The sequence below is a fragment of the Chroicocephalus ridibundus genome, chromosome 1 (assembly GCF_963924245.1).
Source record: "Chroicocephalus ridibundus chromosome 1, bChrRid1.1, whole genome shotgun sequence".
NCBI lineage: Eukaryota > Metazoa > Chordata > Aves > Charadriiformes > Laridae > Chroicocephalus > Chroicocephalus ridibundus.
In genome coordinates this window covers 134,876,262-134,896,269 of record NC_086284.1, presented here as the reverse complement: position 1 = coordinate 134,896,269, position 20,008 = coordinate 134,876,262, and the positions used below count along the sequence as shown (strand labels likewise).

General features: G+C 39.9%; 1 protein-coding gene across 1 annotated transcript in view; it reads left to right on the top strand.

Annotated features, from left to right (window-relative positions):
* The window catches only part of EFCAB6 (EF-hand calcium binding domain 6), a 113,681-nt gene that overhangs the window by 56,151 nt on the left and 37,522 nt on the right, over positions 1-20,008 (top strand). Inside the window, 7 exon segments of the mRNA XM_063320085.1 lie at positions 197-348; positions 6,415-6,580; positions 11,770-11,887; positions 14,798-14,931; positions 16,103-16,309; positions 18,761-18,847; positions 19,828-19,946. Of these exon segments, the coding sequence (XP_063176155.1) occupies positions 197-348; positions 6,415-6,580; positions 11,770-11,887; positions 14,798-14,931; positions 16,103-16,309; positions 18,761-18,847; positions 19,828-19,946 (983 nt within the window).

The following is a 20,008-nucleotide window of genomic DNA, read 5'->3' as shown; positions in this document are numbered from 1 at the left end:
TAGAAGATGCTTTTGGATAACTTAAAAGTTGATATTCTTTCTGGTGACTTAAATGGTATCAGCTCACATATATCCAAGGAAAAACAACAAAGAGAAGAAAAAAGGCAAACAGAGCTTTCAAAACATACTGTTATTACAGACAATTTTCTATTTAATGTAAAGAAAAAATATGTACAGAAAGGAGACTTTCAGATAGACTGAGGATACATGCTGTTTTTCTAATGGTAACTATAGTCCTGGACTGATCTCTCATTTCGCAGAGGTATATTCAGAATTGTACAACACTCAAAACATTGCATCAGGAGAGCAAACGCCCATGGATCATTCATCAAAGACTCTAGGATTCAGGTAAAAATGGTTGAGCTCACTTTACAGGGTCCACAAGGATTATATCTCACTGCATCATTGAAAAATTGGGGGTTTGCCCTCTAGATAACACCTGAAGAGTACGCTTGTGATCCTCTGTAGAATCAGTGTGGCTTATTATTCAGGAACTGGATTTGAACATTCTCAGAGGATCAGGAACTCCGGCACATCTGATGGCTGTGACTACTACAGGCCATAGCTACAGCCTACAACTGAACCAGCATCATTGATATTGGCATCCAGGTTAAAAAGATGTATGACCTATTGTTTCTCCTCACTTTTTACTTTTGAATATATGTAACTGCCTACGTAATCCAGGGGGAATAATAAACTTTCCCTTGTAATTAAATGAGCTTCTCTTAAAAGTATTTTTTTTTCTTATATTTGCATGATAATCTATATGTATGGTCTGACCCAGGACAGTTTTGTTTCCTTTCACCTGAACTTAACTCTAATACATTCATTGAGGAATGCTCTCGGCCTATCTTCCTTCATTTTTAGGCTGGTATTCCATAAAACAGAATGCCCTATGCAAAGCTCACATTTCTGCCAACAGCTCTCAAGACAGGAGTATGCTTTGTCTTGACCCATATTCTCCTCAGACTTCTTTGTTTCCTCTTCAACGATCTGACCTTTTTGTGTTTCTCATGTCCCCATCTGAATGCCCTTCAGAGCATCTCTAGAGATTGCCTGGTCTGTGCATTCACAGATCATGACTGACAGCTTATTCCTACGTCTCAAAAAGCCCAATTCTGTTGTCTCTGTTCTGTTGTCTCAGAGCCTTACCACAGGATCTTCACCAACTTTTCAAAGGAGGCCAAATGTTGCAGGGCCACCAGACATAGGTATAGAGGCCTCTGAGCTCGGACCCTGAATACCAGTTTCAATGCCACTCTAATGCAACCTTCAGCAACACTCTCACAAAATGGTTTGTAGGCCCAGCAGGGCCTTCATGTTTCTGTCATGAACATAGATAAATTGGCAGTGGATATTTGGCATTTCAATCAGCAATATGAGGATTCAAATGCCTGCCGGAGGACCCTGCCAAAGGACAGCTTGCACTCACTAGAATTCACTTATCACTCTTTGCCAAGCTCTGCTGTAGAAGGGCAAAGCAGAAGAGGAGCATGCTATCCATCTTCTGAAGGCCTGTCAGGCACCGGGACATCCTTCTCTCTCCCTTAGCAAGGTCTTGGGATGCTACAAGCCTTCTGGGATATTTTTAAAAAGACAACAATCTCCTTTGCCTTCTTGCCAAGGTGACTGTTGGCTAGAAGGCCTTTGAACTGCGGTCAATCACTAGCTATTGTGTGGGTGTCAACTGTTTGGAAGTGTTACCTGACTACCCGTCAGCCGTTCATGTGAGAGAAGCTCTCAGGCACATGTCTTGAGTCATTTTTATTACATCAGCCCAGCAGAGGAGTGAGTCAATCCCTTGTGCAGAAAGCTGGGACAATGCTGCAAACATACCAGGTCTGACCTGTTATTTATGATGTTGACCAGAACTGTTGGTTTAGGCATTCTGACAAGATTTAAACAGAACCTTTTGATGTTTGATTCCTGAATTGGTCAATGTCTTGGAGCTATGTCAGATGAATTGCTCCTTCTGTAAGTATAAGCAGTGGTTTACGTCGTCCCTTCAGTTCCTCTTGCCCCAGTGATGTTCTGTTGAGGCCAAGTCAATTCTGCTACCAACATCTTCTAAGCCTCCTAGCCTGGAGTTCAAAGCTTCTGTCCCTCCTCCTGAAATTGCTAAAATAAAACTTCAGTATCCTAATGAATGTTGATGTTACCCCTTTCCTTGTTATATAATGGGTGCTGTGTTGCTTTCATTTGCCAAACTATGTCTGCTCCTCTCCTTAGCATGAATTCATGACCAGTAATGGAAAAGAAATACTACCTGAAGTCTCTATGATGGCAAGCCTGTCCTCTTTCTTACCAAGGTGGTGATTTTGGACCAATGGTCTGTAATGGGTGGAATCTTGATATTTCCACATCTTTCCACCTGTAAGGTCTTTAACAGGTTGGGGCGGTTGAGGTGTCCCTACCAGTGAAAGATCCTGTTCCAGAATGGCCTTCATCTTAATCCTCAGGACTTTTAGTACATTGCCTCTGTCTCTGAAATTCTTTCCTAATTTGTTTTAGTGAGACACTAGGAAATATATAAGACCTTATGGTTGGCTCGTTCTATGTAATGTTTTTTGGGAACAGAGTGCTCCTGCAGATGCATTTCAATATTGTCCCCAAAGCAGAATATGAGCTGTACTTCAATCAAGAAATCAAACTGTTTGTTTTCTGCAAGCTGAGTTTGTCTCTCCTGTTCTTGAGGTGAAAAGAGCTTTCTTTTTCTGTTGATAAGAACAGATCTTTCAGAGAGTGCCCAAGGTTATTTTTACTGGGGCCTAATGCCATTTCTACCAATAGACTGTCAAAGCAGAGAGCTGGCAGGATAAAAAAAATGCAGACGACTCACCAACGTGGAATACCGTTGTGTCAATAGAACACAGTATGCTAAACACAAGATAAATCAGTGGCTTCACTAATAAATATCTCTGTCCCTAACTTCTGCTGAGCCACCATCTGGAGCTTTATCCATACCTTCAGCAAGCATTCTGGCACCCGATGTGTTAGAGTAGATGGTTAGGTTAGTTTGTCAGGCCTGAATGAAGAACTTTAAGACTCAGCCCCAGTGAGATGAGAATGTGCAGAGAGTAGGTTTTGGTGTCTCACACAGTTGGTAAATGTACTTGTGGCTTATTACTGGAAGATAGAAGAACATACTTCTCAGTGAGTACTTCAAGCTGGTAGCTGGGCAAGAAACAGTATGTGGCTAGCCCAGAGAAGCACATATGCTGATTGCTTGGCTAGCTGCTAACAAATGGAAAAGATAACGTCCCTGCCTTCCCAACTAGGAGAATGAAGACTCTCTCTCCTTTTCATGACTGACAATTTCACAATTGTAACCACTGCAGCTGAAGACCCCTACCCCTCTCAAGTTTGACTGAAATTGGTAGATAGACTCCAAATTTAGGGGAAAGGATGACAGATGCGGATGAAGAAGCTGGTTGCATTATTCTTATTTCCCTAGGAAACCAAGGTAAAAGTGGTGCTGGTTGGAGGGGAGTATAATTTAAAATATAAGCTTGCCTGGAATCAGGGTAGATCTCAAGGATCCCTAGTGGCTCTTGTGTCTCTTAACAGGCTTTGAACTCTTTGTGACTCTGTAATTACTGCCTGAAAGCAGGAATAGATTTCTTAGAAATATGTCAGTAACTCTCAAGTTCTCCTTCCCTTTTTTTAAAGCTAGGCACTGTGTTTGCTTTTCTGCATAAATTTGGGAGACAGTTTTAGCCAGCTCTTTAAGAACCAATATGAATACACAGCAATATTCTGTAATTTGTTTTTTCCTTATTTATTAGTAGTATTCATTGTTCAAGCAGCCTGCTTACATTTGACTCTTTATTGAAGACTGATACAAAATGAGGTTTCAAGTGCTTCATCCCCCTAATGCAATTTGTTGGTAGTTTTCTTTCTCTGTTGAATAGAAAGCTAAATATTTTCTTGATCCCTCTTATATTACTGAAGCATTTATAGAGTGAGTTCTCATTACTCTTGATATTTTTGATATTGAATCTCACGTTGTGTTTTGGCCTTTCAGATTTTGATCGTATATACTCATGCTTCTCTTCTACTGTGATGGCAATACTAATGCACTTCCAGCTCTCCTTATTTTCCCTTTAGACCCATTTCCCATGATATTTTAGTGCCTTGAGAAGGTAGAAATCGACTTTTTTCCACGCTTCTCCAGCCTTCCTTTTACAGCTGTCATAAACTCTGTTGTTCCATCATCATTCCTGCCTAAGCTGTATTGCACCTTTTCAAACAGTTTCTCTGTGTTAATTAGGGTAAAATTTAGAAAGACTTTCCCTTCACAGGATTTTGCAGCATCAACAGGATGTCACTGACACATACTGATAATCTGCTGGACAACCTGTGCTCTGCTGTAATCATTAAGCAACCAGTTACAACCAGCTCTTTTACCCTGGATGATTTTACCTTTTTTTTTTTTTCTCAGAAAAAAGTCTCCAGAGCTTCAAATCAAAATCCTTTTTTTCCCATTGGTGATGTATAGTAGGCATCCTACCATGGTAGCACTCATATTCTCATAAGTTTTTATCAGTAGAACTCTAAATAAAGTTTAGTATACTGAACTGTAAGATTCCAGGATCTTCCAAGAACCATAAGGACTTCCAGGTCCACTTCATTATACCACTTCTCCTATATGCATGTACTGACAACCAGCATGTTTGATCCATTCTGTCTGGTTTTGTCTCTTCTATGACACTGTAAAGGACAACCCTATTCCAAGTAGTTTTAGGTCCTCAGCTAAGTGTCTGTGGTTAATACCTTCCTGTGAGCTCTTATGTCAGCTTCTTTCTTCAGTCTAGTCTAAGGCTTCTCTACAAGGTTATAAAGCTAGTAGTTAAAGAGAGCTTTTTGTGAATAAGCCCCTGAGAGGGAAGATGGTCTTTTAGATGACATCCTTCAGGTAATAATTCATTTATTTTCAGGACACATCCAGCCTTTTCTTCAGTCTTGAGCTTCAATAAGGAGGAAGGGTATAAAGAACATTTGAGTTTACATTCATCAGCTGTCCTTTAATTACTTTTTCATTTTCTCAGGGTCATTCACGGCAAAGACAATGTTGATAGGCAGGAGAATATAATAATCAATGGGTTCGGGGGAGGTAAAGTTGGTAATGTTTTGGCAACCTCTTGTGTTCAGGCAAGGCAGCAGATATCTCAGAAGACCAGATGCCTTCAGCAGATGAGCCCATCTGAGATCCTCAGGAGGGAGTCACCAGTCACTGTCATATTCTGATCCCTTTTGGGAGGCTTAGAGTTAATCTTCTGTGTGCTTCTCAAATCAAAGTAAAACTCTTTTCATTAGCATATTTTTAGAATAAGAGTGAAAATATTAAGATTATCTTCAAGTTTAGGGAATCCTATAAAGCACATTTAATAAATCATTAAAATAAGATTGCTGAATATTTCTGCATTTTGCTTATATGGAAATACATGCTCTAAAATTTAACAAAAATAATTGTTCTAACTTTATTTTTCATGGGTTATAGTAAATCCATAACGGATGTAAAATAGGTACAAGTGGGGCATATTAAATACCCTTTAATTTAATTTCTTTTCTGTCTTTAAAATTATTAAATATTTAATTGTTATTTATGTTACTGTCTTATTGAGGAAGGTTGTGGTATTTCAGCAAGAAAAGTATATAGTCTGTATCTATGGACTTTCTTATTAGGCCCGAGAAAGAAAGGTATTCTGGCGACTCTTCCAAAGGGAAAAAGCATGGAAGGGATTTACTTGGAATCCAGGAAGAGAGAAAACATCATAAGAGATATTTTTTCCTTTTAAAATCAATGGAAAACCTTTCCTTAACTGCTTTCATGTTAGCTTAGCCATCTCATGTTAACTGAGGAGGTATTAAAGCATAAAGGTGGCTCCTTAGCTGATGTAGAAACTTGGGCTCGTTAGAAACTAAGCCTGTGATTTGGAAGTCTAGGATCTCCATTTGCAAAAGAAATACTTCAGAGCAGTATCAGTCAATTTTGGTTTTGTTTTTATTTTTTCTTTCCTCTCCTCTCCTCTCCTCTCCTCTCCTCTCCTCTCCTCTCCTCTCCTCTCCTCTCCTCTCCTCTCCTCTCCTCTCCTCTCCTCTCCTCTCCTCTCCTCTCCTCTCCTCTCCTCTCCTCTCCTCTCCTTTTTCTTTTCTCTTCCTTTCTTCTTTTATTTTCCTTTTTTTCCCTTTTTGCAAGCTATACGTAAGAAATATTTGCACAATATAGGCCTTGGAATCAATGTGTGCTCTAACTTGATCAACCTATCATTTTTTCTTTTCTGCATCTAAGAAGTTTCTTCAATGTCTATGTCTTGTTTGTCATTAAAGCGCTCTTGTTCACTATTGCTGAATCAAATGTTTGAAACTACAAAAGTAAACAACTTGTCTTCATGCACAATCTTTCAATTTTAGAATCAAGCAGATTGAAGATCAAGCTAACAAATATGCCCAGAATAGAACTGTTGAAGAAGTAATCAAAAGGCTGAAGGACAGAGTGATACAACAGACAGCCACTACTAAAGGCAGCTTTTTTGCCTACAACAAGCATGGGAAAATTAATAAAGCTGGCTTGTGGAAGGTAGGAAAAGTGTTAGCTATTTTTCTCTCTCCTGTACTTTTCCCAGAAAGATCCTTAGTGTCTTAGCAATGTGCCTGCGCATACACCTAGGACTGTTTCAGTCACTGATGCAGGTCTCATTCAGGTTATGGCATGAAAAAGAATTTCAACTTGTCTTTAAAGATATAAAATTGTCATCCTGTAGCAGTACTACACCTTGAAAGCTTTAACTGCTCCCAGTTTTCAAAAAGAACAGGTATGAACTGGGACTGGCAAGACACAGTTGGGACTTGGAGGTCTAATGTCGATTAACAGCACACCTCTTAATGCGAAGTGAGTGGGCATACCTTAAAGAATCACCTTAACCTTAACTCGGAGTCCTTCAGTCCTCTTTGCAACACCACAGTGGTAGCTGGTAGGAACTCGATATATTTAGGTGAAGAATAAGATCCTTAACAGACACAGTATGACACTTTAGGCAGAATGACCAAAGCTAATTCTGTACCATCTTTCAGATTGCTGAGCCTCAGCCTCCTCTGAACCACTCTTGGACTGCCGTGTAGCTTGTAATCACACTGGGACTAGGGGGCACACCCTGGGGTCCCTCTCTTCTTTGCTCACACTTGATCCACTTTCAAAGGAGCCTGCAGTCATTGCAGGGAAATCTCCTCTGGATGTCTAGTGGCATTTCAGGGCATAGACTGGTCCTCAACAGGAGTGGAGGACCTTTCTGTAGCTCTTGTTTGAATTCAGCTGATTTGATCATGTTGCATTTTTCCAATGTAATTATTTGGTATGGGTGGCTTTTGATACTGGGTTAGCTGATTTGGGTACAGCATCTCAGTGCTAAGAGGATCCACAATAATAAGAATGTTAAGAATAAGTCGTTTAAGAAATGTCTAGATTTGGCACTTCAGGACATGCCCAAGTGGCAGAGATTGCAGGTTGTTTGTTTGTGGTGGTTTTTTTTTTTTGGTGTGTGTTTGGTTGGACTCGATGATCTCAAAGGTCCTTTCCAACCATGAAGATTCTATGATTCTATGAATGTATTTAAATTGTACAGTTTTCACTTGCCAAGACTTCCAATTGAATTTTGTAGGTGTCTTTTTTGAGGTAGAGTTTTCTGTGGTGTTGCCAGAACCCATCACAGCCTTGATTGGTTATCTGACTGCATGTTGTGCTCTGGACAGACTTGTGAGGTCATGGATTTGGGACTGTAGCTGTGATGCTGATAGCACCCAGCTGTAAATTTCTTTCTTTTCACATTTCAAAGCAAAATGCTTTGCTGAAAATTGACACTGGGCAGGAAAAGAGATACGATAGCAGTAATATTTCCCTAGTCTACCTAGGTTTAAGCAAGAGCTGTTGCTGAATAGTGTTATGACAGTAATGTATTCTCTGCCCTTTTTCTGGGCGCTGAAGTAAGACAAGAGTCAGCAAGGGTCAAGCCAGAACTGTACCTTTGAAAATGGCCTGCATAGTCCCTTGGGAAAGTTCGTCCCAATCTGTTTTCATTCTGGTTCAGTAATAAACATCATCTTCCCATCCAAGTACCACGGACTGTACATGTTTTCACCAGATACTGTGGCAGGGGCAAATGTACTGACTGTAAGGGTCTGACAGAGCTGTTATCTTCCCTTCTCCTCTTCTCAACATAGGCACATGAGATACGAGTTCCACATCATATGACAGGACAAAGGCTTTTACTATAAAGCCTTCTCCTATGAACACCGTAGCTGCATTCAGCTGCAAGTCTTCTTACCATCGGGTGGATATCTTTTGGCAGTTGTGTGCAGAAAGTGAAATCGCTTTGAAATGAAGGGGAGGGAAAGAGGGAGGACAAAACACATAAAACTTTTTCATTTTTTTCTTAATCTTTTCTTGTTAATAATACACTTATTAAGAATGTGTTAAGCTGCAACCCTTCCCCCTATACAGATCTGACATCTGTGGCACATATACCTTTGGGACATTGGCTTTGGTTGCTGTGATTTACACTACAATGTGACACCGAAGAGGCTTATATGTTGCCTGCAGCTAATGCAGTAACTTTGTCACTGGTAGGCAGAACAAGCTCATTCTACCTGCTGCTTTCTCTCCTGCATTGGCTGTCTGTGTACAACTCACACCTAAGATATTTGTATAGCCCCAGAAGCTATTGAACAGTTAGTTTTGTGATTTCATTGTTCTCTTATTACACTATAGATGATGCATTTCTCAAGTTTTGGCAATGCACAAAGGATAAAAAAATGTCATGTAACTGCAGCCAGGTATATGCGTCACTGCACTGTGATGTTCTTGGACCCTGCAAGCTCAGCAGAGTCCATCTGGGTGGAATACAGCCCAGGAACTCTGCCCTGCTGCTGCTGACTATGATCATTCAAAAGGGGCATGTTTCCCTGCAATAGTCCTGTTCTGCCCTCCCTTGTGCTTAATGAAATAAGTCAACCCTGGAATCAATGAGGATGAGAGCTCTGTGTGAATACAGGTGATTAAAAGGGATTCGTCACCAGAACTGAAGTGACAGACTACCTTATGTCTCTGGGAATTGCCCAGGCATGTGTGTTTTCAGGTGAAATGCAGTCTGAAACTTATTCTCCATCACTTGTGGTCTTTAAAGATCTCTGAAGCTTTTGCAAAAGAAAGGCTTTTTTCACCTCATTGTCTAGGTAGAATTCCAACTGGAATTTTTCACATTCCTCCTGCTTTAATTTCCCTGACACTTCTACCAAGATGTTCCTTAACCCCTGCTCTGACTTGTTCAAGAGCACAGCTGCTTTTCAGAGCTTTTTCGGAGCTCGTGGAGTTTCAGTGGCAGATAAAGAACAACTAGAAATGTGTGTCTAGCACCATCGTAGGCACTGTGGGGAATCTGCCCTGGCCTCCAACTGTGGCTTCAGAAGGATGTAGTACTGACTCCCTGTATCACATCTGCTAGCTACATATAGATGTTTGGGATACATCAGGTTACTGCAAATGGTGTAGGCAATATGACATGTCCCAGGTGAATTTAGGTGGGTAGGTTGTGGGCCATTTTGGGGTGCCACTGATGTTAAAGTGATCTACAGTGGCACGCTGTTCTTTCATTGGATCCTGCCTCTGTAGCTGGGCAGGTGTGCCAACACCGTTGCCCACCTTAATGTCAAGTTTGAAACTGCTAGAGCAGTTTCTAGAGCAGCCAGGCAGCCAGCGAACAGCTGGGCAGAGTTGCCTGTCCTCAGAGGTGGAATAGGTTACTCAAAACAGTAGAAGCATAGTGTGGTAATGGCAAACATAAAAGCATACTTGTTTTCTTATTTGTTATTCCAGGCCAAGCCATAGAAGTGGGCAAAAGTTGGCTGTCCAACTTGGAAGTGGATAAGGTCTCTTTATTTGTATAACATTATGTTACAGCGCCATTAAGGGAGTGGGCAGAATGCACCCTTGTATTCGTCTGAAGGGTAATTGATCTTGGTGTGCCCGAATAACCCAGAACTACAGGCATAAAATCACCAGATAACCTCTGTAGGGTTATACCAACACTGCCAGTTCTGTGTTTTACTTTACAGCTTACAGCATAAGCACACCTTTCAGCTGTTTGCCTGTGGAGTACCAAAGGTGTAAAGAGGGTTAGTGAAGGAGGGTGCCGAACGCCACCTCCTTTACCCAAAGAGGCTTCACTGGCCTGGCTTTCTTAGGAATTGGGCAAGTAGGCACAGATCCTGCCTTTCCACCTTCAGACTTGTCTGATTTTTAATATAGTTCAAAACCAGAAAGGTGGCAACTGCAGCTCTGGGTAACATCCACAATTTGCACGTGTGCCTTCACTTTTGTGAAAGATAACAGTATCTCCTCCCTGTAAGGTTATCATCAATCCCCTTCCTTTAAATAAGACTTAGAAACTATGCCTTTTGTGAGCCATTCAGCACAGGAAAATGACCTAGTCTTACAATTTAATATGACTTAACCTTGCACGCAGTTTTGGCAGAGTTTTATCATTTTTTTTCCTTTAGATGAAAGTGTTAATAGTTGAGGCTGTAGTCACCAACATTACTATTGTGACTGATTCTCTCCAGCTTTGATTGGATTTGTGCAGCCAGATTTCCTTATCGCTACTATTAAGCATTTGATCTGATGGTAAATACTTGTTCAACTGAACATAAAATGTGCTTGCTTATCCAGAAGCTTTACATTTACAGAAAGGAATGATAATTTGCTAATTATTCTCACTTTTTTAACACTCCTTATGCTGTTCAGCTATTTAATGAATTTTTTCTTTTAATCTGTACAATTAACTAAAATATAATGGCAAGAGTAATCGCTGCAGGAACACTTGGAAAGTCAGGACAGAGCTGTGCAGGATAGTTATAAAGGAATACACCCAGAGAAAGAGTTACAAAGCAGCTAAAGGAAATGAAAGGCTTTGGAGAAAGCCCTCATCATTCTGAGGGGCTGCAACTACAACTTTTCAGGGAAACAGGAGGTGAGAAAAGGAGAACAAAAGCAGGGATCCCTCTACAGTCAACTTCCAGGTAACATTAAGAGGGGCGCAATGGGAGACTGCCACCACTCTGGACTACTGTACCTCCTAAATGGAGACAGAGAGGTAGAGAGTTTGAAAAAAAAAAACAACAAAAAAAAAACAAAAAAAAAAAAAAGAGAAAGGGACATGGGAGGAATGTTGGAAGGGAAGAAAGTTCCTTGCCAAAATAGATTACCTAAAACGGATCCCCAAATCTGCTTTGAAGAACATCAATGGCAGAAGGAACCCTGCCTTCCACCTAGCTGGGGTTCAGGAGCCCAGATCCATTCTGCAGCATTTCTTGGACAGGAGGTAGTTGTGGCAGACTTCGTGGGGAAAAGTGGTAGTGGCAAATTCTACAAATGACAATTTTCCTCCACTCTGCTAAATGAGGTAATGTCATTTCTTCTGGCACTTTTTACTTTCCAGGTGAAGTTTAATCTTAGCCTGTCACTTGATGCTTTTGCTTAAAATGCCAGTCTCAAAAATATAGTCAAATTTTGCTCTCTGTCTCTTTCTGTATAGAATTGAAGTTGTACAGAATAGAGCTATATTTAAAGGGCTTACTGTAAGTGTAAGGGAGAGAGATCAATTTTCAGAGTAATTTCAAGTTGAGCCATAGGATGAAACACCCAGATATTTAGTATTCAAAATGACATATTAAGCAAGAAAATAGGCCATTACATACCTTATTTTATTTCTCTTCTAGCAGGTGTTGGAAGATCATGGTATGCCAATGGATGACAGTCAATTTAATCTACTAACAGAAAAGCTACGGTTACCAGATGGAGGGTTGAGTTTTCTGGATTTTGTGGCAATATTGGAAGGTAAAGGAATCTTAACACCAGCAGAGCAGAAAACAAACCTTCCCTGGAAGATCCATAATTTTTCTTTTTTGAGGAAAGGATATTGGTGAAAACGATCATTGATGTGATTTTTAGCACCTGGATGACCTTCTTGTCTGCAGATCTTTGACTCCTGACCTAGTTAAGTTGCTGAGTATCTAACTCAGGACTAGAAGGTAACTGGAACATGTGGGATGTGACCTAACTAAAGGTCCACAGAGAGGTGTCGTGGAGTTGTCACTAACAGATTGCAAAAAGTAATGGACAGCTTTCCCTGCCTTGGGTAGATCCCTGTCCTCAGCATTTCTAACTCTTATTCACAGTTTTAGAATTATGTTGTATCCTAAATTGCAGTGGGTGATTTTATAGTAGTGATGTCCAGCAACATTTTCTATACTGTGTAAAAAGTGAGAAGACAGTAAGTATTCCCTTCGGGAATGAAAGATCGAAGTGATGAGTCTTAGTGGCTGTAGATCTGTGGTGTGACCTGGTTACTTATTGGTTTATGGTTTTAATTTAAAGTATTGCTTTTGAATGTTAAAGCTGCTAAGGGACATTGCAACTAGAGAATGCTGAAATGTGGTTATCTATAACATAATTGATGGTTTTATTGGACTATCAAGAATCCCATGGAGACAGAGAGGTTTACCGTTTGTTTAGATATAGATATACTGTCCACTGATATAATGAGGATGTTGTCTTCATTGATTTACTGCTGCTGAGGAATGAATACCAGAGGAATATATTCGTAATTTGGGAGCACGTTGTTTCACCTCAGCTACTTGCCTTACCCCATCAGTAATTTCACTGATTTCAAGGCACTGTAAGTAAGGGTTTCAATTTCCACCTCTTAAAAATTAAACTGATGGAATCTGAACTGATTTCTTAGGATGGAACCCTAAGTGCAAGGTAAAGCTAGTAAGTAATTATTCATTACTTATTTCCTTTATATGTCTAGATTTTGTGAGTAAAATTCTGATACCATTGAAGTCAATGGTAGTTTTGCCATTGGCTTCAAGACCTGTTTTAACTTCCGTATTTTGCCTCTCTTCTTGTTCTCAGAGGTGCGCATTTACTTTTTTCACACTGTTACTATTATTTTCTGCTGTCATTATTTCTCTTTTGGAACTAAGATAAGGAGGAGAGCTGACCTGTATCTGGCTGACATAATATTCAGGTTTTTCTTCACTCAGTCCTAGAAGTTTAGAAGTTTGTGAATATAGCCAGCTAATCATCTGCCCACCAAAATATGTGTGCTTTCATCCAGTAGCCAAATAAAAGATGCTTGAAACAGGTTAACCTTGTGGAAAATGAGTGTGCCAACTCTTTGATTTAAATCAAGAATCAACAGTGTTTTGTCTGTATTTAAAGTTTTTGCTTTTGCCAATTATGAAAATCACAGCTTTTCTTTCCATACGTTACTATATCTCATAGTTGTAAAAGGAAGTGTGACCCATATTTAACATAAAGTAAGTCTCAGAAACCAGAATGCAAAGAAAAAACTGTCCTAACTTTATTTTCCAATGATTTCTGATTCATTGTGGTGGAGGGTGGTCTGTAGTTACAGAAAGAGAGACCTGATTTTCTTCTTATAAGCTTTAGTGGGAAGATAACATGAGTAGAAATTTTCTTGACTAGACTTCAATAGAAACTGGAATTGGAAAAAGGGAAGGATAGTGCGTGTCTCTAAAGGGGAGTTGGATTGAAAGGGTAAAATCAGAAGAAGTTAAAAAGATGTGGTGAATACTATTTAGTAATTCTTTGGAATAGTTTTACAGGCTCTCGTGTGTCGGTGTATGTAAATCTTTTAAAAAGAAAAGAAACATTCCTTTAAAACAGATCATTAAGTTAGCATTTTTCTTATCAAGCAGGAGTAGGGTGTAGTGAAATGTCAGTGTGTACATTTTCCTTTGCAAGTTTTTCCCATTTTAAAATCTGACGTGACTTACTTTATTCCTCTATATGGCTCATAAGTTGCAGAAAAATTTGAAAATGCTCAAGAGGCTACAGAAGAGGCTTAGTCCCTTTTTCCCCAGAAGTAAGGCAAAATAGATTCCTGAAGTATCCCTGCAGAAGGAATCAGATCTGGAATGGGGACTAAAAATAGCTACTCTATGGCCTAAAAGTACGTTAGGCCTTCAGGACTGGAAGTACCTGGATGCCCTGCTGGGAAGCTGGCGGTTGCCCTGTCCTCATCCTACCGGGCTGTGGGATAATAAACTTCTGACAATATGAATCTGCTGTCTGTGCAGGACTGAGTCTTGCCAGAACAGAACAAGAGGTGAAATAGTTTCAGTGGTGGTGCTCTGTTAAGTCAGGAGTGTTTTGATGGCAGATCTGAAACAGCTCACATTGGTTCAAACCAGACGAGGGTTTATCCAGGAAAGAATTTCTCCAGGAGAGATGGTCTAGCGTGCAGTGGTTGTGCTATACAGCCAAAGACACAAAAAATTACTTTCTCTGACACTGTCTGCAGCTCCCGTGTTCCCTCTCTGAGACAGACAGGTGGTATGACAGCAAGTCACAGCTTTCACAGTGCTCCTTTTCTCCTCCTCCAGTCTGATACCTCCCCTCCTCAAAGGAACCAGGCACCAGAGAAGGCTAAAGCAAAAAAAAAAAAAAAAAAAAGACCTTATCTCAGCTGTGCTTTCTTCAGTTGAGATTATCTTCTTCACCTTGTGCTGGGAAAACTATAGCAGCTGAGGCCATTACTGTAAATTGGGTGCATGCCACTAATACTGCATACAGATATTGGACTTTGTCATGTTTGGGCTGTAAAGAGTACGATTGCAGAGTTCCTTGTTTTGTTGATTTTATATTACTGTGCTGTTTATCAGATATGTTTAATACTGACTCTTTGATGCTTGCTATACTTCGATTTCATTATTGCAGATGCCAGATTGAATGGGCCAGGAGCTACATTATGTAACAGCGCAAACCATGGAGTAAATGATGCTAAATATCATTACATGACTGCTGAAGAATGTCTCAATCAACTTAATGATAAGCTGATGGAAGTCTATGGGGTAAATGTATAGATCCATGGTTTGCTTTTGGCAGTGAAGCTGGTTATTATTTCAATACAAATATTTGTTTTAAAAGTTGGTATGGAGGAGCTGTCAGGAAAATGGTTCTGAAAATTATGTTGGATCTCATGTCTTCTGTGTTCTCAGAAACTTCCAGTTGAATTACATTCAGTTTTCAAGGCAAAAACTTTTTTTTTTTTCCTAATTGTCTTCTCTGCAGCCTCTGCCAGGAAAATAAGATGTGAGTTATTTTTTCCCATCCTTTTGTGAGCATAGCTATTAAAGATTCTGCAATTAGAAAAGAATAACTCTGTACTACTCATTCATGGAACAGTCCATCTATTCATGAGAATGATCTTTCAAGAAGACATTCTTAGTCCCTAAAGTTTGAAACACAGTGATCTTAATCAAGAGCTGTTTTCCACCTTTTCTACGTTTGCTTATATTTTCTGTAATTACCATTAGAATGTACTCCTTGAATTCCCACCATGGATACGCACAGAGTAAGAGAGATCACATTTTACAAAGAAGAGAAGCTGCAGTCATTACTCTTTTGCTCAGTTCAATCCACCCCGTCCCATCCCATCCCATCCCATCCCATTCCATCCTATCCCTGTTCCCTGGGACAAGTGGAAAGATCAGCATTCAGAAAAGGAATCCTCTGTTCAAACCACCTTAGACACCCCTAGCAAAGGTGATCATATTGATCAGCATTACTTCAGATATCTGAAGAACTGCACCATTTACAGGGTGTTTGAACATTTTGTGTCTATTTTAACAGAAGAAGCTGTTCAGCTTGTAGATCAATTGCTGTAAAGTCTGTCTTCATTACAGGCCTTCTAAGGGTACACAAGGGCAGAAATGAGGTACCTTTCAGTGTAGTACTGATGGAAAGTGGAGGTCAACTTGTAAATTTGCATGGGGATGACTTTTTGATGGTCCCTACTTTTGCTCAGTTCCGTATGTGCTTAAGATGAAAGCAATAAGACTGTAGTTTACTCTGGACTATCCCCAGTGTTTAGTAAGGCAGTACTATAAATGCTTCGTATTCTCAAACTGCGTTAAAATATTTGCCTGTTGTCAAAACAAGTCTAGAGCAAACATTTGTTATTTATGTTTAAAAATATGTAGTTGACGTGTTAAATATATTTAGTTAAATATTCCTTGTTAGGACACCTATTCTGCCTTCCGTGAAACAGACAGTAACCATGACGGTATTATCAACATGCTTGACTTCCATCAATTCTTAGACAGCTTTCTGCTTCGTCTTAGAGGTGAGGAATTTCTGCGCCTACTTGGTTTGTTGGGAATGAACCTGACCTCCACGTTAAATTACCAAGAATTCTGTCAACTGTTCCACACTCAAGAAACTAAGGAGGTACCTCCTCGGGTCATGCCGTCTCACAAGTAGGAAAGAAAAAGTTGTGTAGTACCTACAGTAATCTGATCTGTTTGCAGAAATGAATATGCTGTGTGAAAATTTGTATTGGGTATAATTGAAAAAAGATAGTATTTAAATGTGTCTTTTTCAAGCTGAAGTTGGGTAGCTTTACCAAGTTCTCAGTGATTTATGACTCCATTAAATCAGATATTGAATCCACCGCTAGGTCGAAATGCCAAAACTACCCTGGAGACTGCTCAGATCTGTAAGGTCAAACATATATACTGGTGCCTGAGTTGGAGCCTTACAGCTGAGCTAGCCTCCAAACTGGACAACTTTGCTGCATCTTCCAAGTATGCAGAATTGGGACATGGATTGGGAATCAGATGTCATTTTGGATTGAGCGGCAGACAGGGCATTACCTGTCTGGCACAGTGTCTGTCAGTTCTGAGACTGATATTGCTGTCAGTGTACATTGCAGTAGTCCAAAACGCCACGCTCCAGACCTTTATGCCACCAGGGCACTGAGAGTAGGCCAGATCAGGTGAGGTGCACAAAAGCACTGAGGCACTGTGGAGTGGGTGGAGGGTAGGAGGAAGAGTACTGCAGCCTCCCTTTCTGCGAGAAGTGGCGCTGCTTAAAACGTCTGGAATTTTAAAGTTTGAGCTTTATTTTAATGATAAATAGCATTTAGGCACTAAAAAATTCATTCTAAAAACTCAGTGTGAAACTCTGTTTAACTATGCAAACAGAGATAAATTCATAAAAATAATGACAGGATACAGCAGGACTAAAAAAGCTCCTGATCAGCAACTCATCTCCGCTGTGGCAGTGAAGATGTGATATATACACATAGGCTTATTTCCCAGTTTTTATTTGTCTCTTACAACATTACTGTTGGCTCTGATGTTAGTAATATTTATCTGCTTGGTTTGTTTTTCTTTTTTCCTGAATTGGACAACTGAGTGAATCAAGGACATCAGTCTAAAATGAGAAATGAAACTGATGATGATTGAGTCTTGCTAACAGTTGGAGTCTGAGACCAATTACTGTCGCGCTCTCATTTCTGTTTCAGTTGGACTTAGCTAGAAATTGAAGCATTCTGAATTGAGCTCCAGAATTTCCTCGTTTCAGATACTATTACTGTTTCAGAAGTCCAGCAAAGAAAATATAGTGATTGAAAGCCTTTAGAGCACTTGCATTTTCCCAGCTAAGTTTTTAGACTATTTTTGTTGGTCGATTGTTTAGGCCTATGGAATCTTCTGTCAAGAGGTGGGAGTGGGGAAAACTCAGAAGGTTCCCAGGCCCTTAAAATAGGTTAATGTGGCGTTCATGTTTCTAAATCCAAATGGAGGCCTCAGCAGAGGTTGTCAAGGCCCAGAGTGTCGGGCACCCAGAAGTGTCTGAGTTTGCAGTGCTGCAGTTCTTCAGGACCTAAGTTCTGGTCTGCACATGCCATGGGTGGTACAGAACTCAGTGGGTAGGTCAGACGTAGTTACAACATCTCACCTGGTCTGAAGACCCAATATTCCTTTGCCTCTCTTTTGAGAATCTTGGTCCAGGGAGCGTATTCCTGGAGCGTGGCTGAAACAGGCTCTGAAGCCATATGTCTGCAACATTTCCTTACAAAGTAATAACTGGAGGAGAAATGCGTGCGAGGAGGTAGCAAGAGGTGGGCAACTGTGCCTTAAGAGAAATTAACCGTCTTTCCTCAGTTTTATAACTGGAAGTGCTTAGAAAAGCTAAAGAGAATTGGGCACCAAAAGAAGGGCTGCTCTTCTCAGGTGAAGGAAGGTGCACTATTTCAAAGAATGGTGAGACATGAGGTCTCCTCGATTCTGAGGTAAGTGCGTCCTTGTGTAGCGCACAGATTTAGGCAGCTTTCTGTGTAGTGTGACAGCTATGCTGGATCCTAATCTGAGGTACGCATATTCCTCTGCGTGCTCGGATTCAACCAGAAGCACCAGGCCCAAAAAAGTTAAGGACTTGTAATGGTGGCTGAATTTGCAAATGTGGAGACTTACTACCCATGCCTTGGTGACTCATTTTGATCTACGTTATTGATGTAAATCAAGGATAATCTTCCTGGAGTCACTCCAAGATATAATTGTTTCTGAGATAATTAACATTTCCTTCTATGCGTATAAACAATCCATGCTGGCTCTTGAGTTTGAGGAAGGATTGAACAGCACTGATTTGAAAATAAATAGGGAATTACAAAATTTAAAACATCTTCGCTAACCTGCAGCTAGGGAAATAAGGCAGTATTTAAAGAATTAAGTTTACACAGATGTGAAGTAACAGTCTTTAATGGGTATCTTAGAAACTAGGAAAAAACCACCACTACCGTGAAGAACAACAAAAGGGAAGGAAACTTGTGGAGATTAAAGATCCCACTAATGTAAAACATAGTTATTTTATTTTTTTTCTTTTCTGAGAAAAAAACAGATGATAACCGATGCAGAGCTAGCTTGTGATCACGCTCATTACTACCTTGTTATCAAAGCAAGAACCAGATGGCATGACCTAGCAAGGGTAAGAAGAATGTTTTCTTTAAATAAACAAGCGGCACTAATAGATTTCAGAACATTATGCAATGTTGATCTTCAGATTCTATAAATATTCAGAGAGACCCTTGCAAAATAGCTCATTAATGATAAAAACTTACTATCTGATTAAAATAAATCAACAGTTTGAATAATATTCAATTTTTGTAATGTTGATTATGTAATAGATGCTATTACAGTTATTTCTAAAACTTTTTCATATTTTACTATTATTGGTTTTATTTAACGCCTCTGTTAGTAGTAATGGGCTTCACCTGAGGCCTGTTTGACTACATGCCGTACACAAACATGTACCTACTATGCTGACACCCAGTGTTGCCCAGCACAGTGAAGCTTTGACTGTGATGCTTACACCATCCAAAAAGACTCTCACAAAACTGTCCTATAAAAATTGCAACATTTGGGCAACAGAGTAGCACAATGAAAAATGGACATAATTTTTTCATTAAATGTTTGTGTAAATCAGAAAATAGTACTGGTAGCCTCAGTTTGCAAGATGAATGGTAAAAAGCCCAGCAAACCCAACAAACCAACCAAAACCCGAAGCAAAATCTAATTCATATTAGATATAGAACAAGTTGGGGAGAAAATATGCAGGTCTTCCGTTTTTCAGTGCCTTCATCTTTCACTGGCACTCTTCAGCAGTGCATGCACACTTCCCATGTTCATATCCCCTGTGTTTGCCATCAGTAAGAAACTTTCCACACAGAGTACAACACCTAAACACCTGGGATGTCAATACCAATTCAAGCTTTTGAGAGTTGCACACGCATAGCAGAAAGTAGGGAACAGTAGAAATCAAATAAAAAAACATTAAAAGATGAAATTCAGACATGCATGATTTTCCATTTCTTTATCAATTCCCATTATACATGAAGCTTATAGAGAGATCAAACATTTTGTCACACTTGTTGGTTCTTGTTAGTCATGATTTCTTTTATATTCCAGAATTTTCAGGAATTTGACAGTGAAGGAAAAGGCATTATACAGCCAAGGGACTTGAAGACAGTCTTGTTCAGATTTGGCATTCCAATCACCCTGGAAGAATTTAAGCAGCTTTGGGCAAGGTATGACAACTCTAAATGATTAGCTCTTGCAATAATGAATCTTTTATAGGATTACAGAGCCT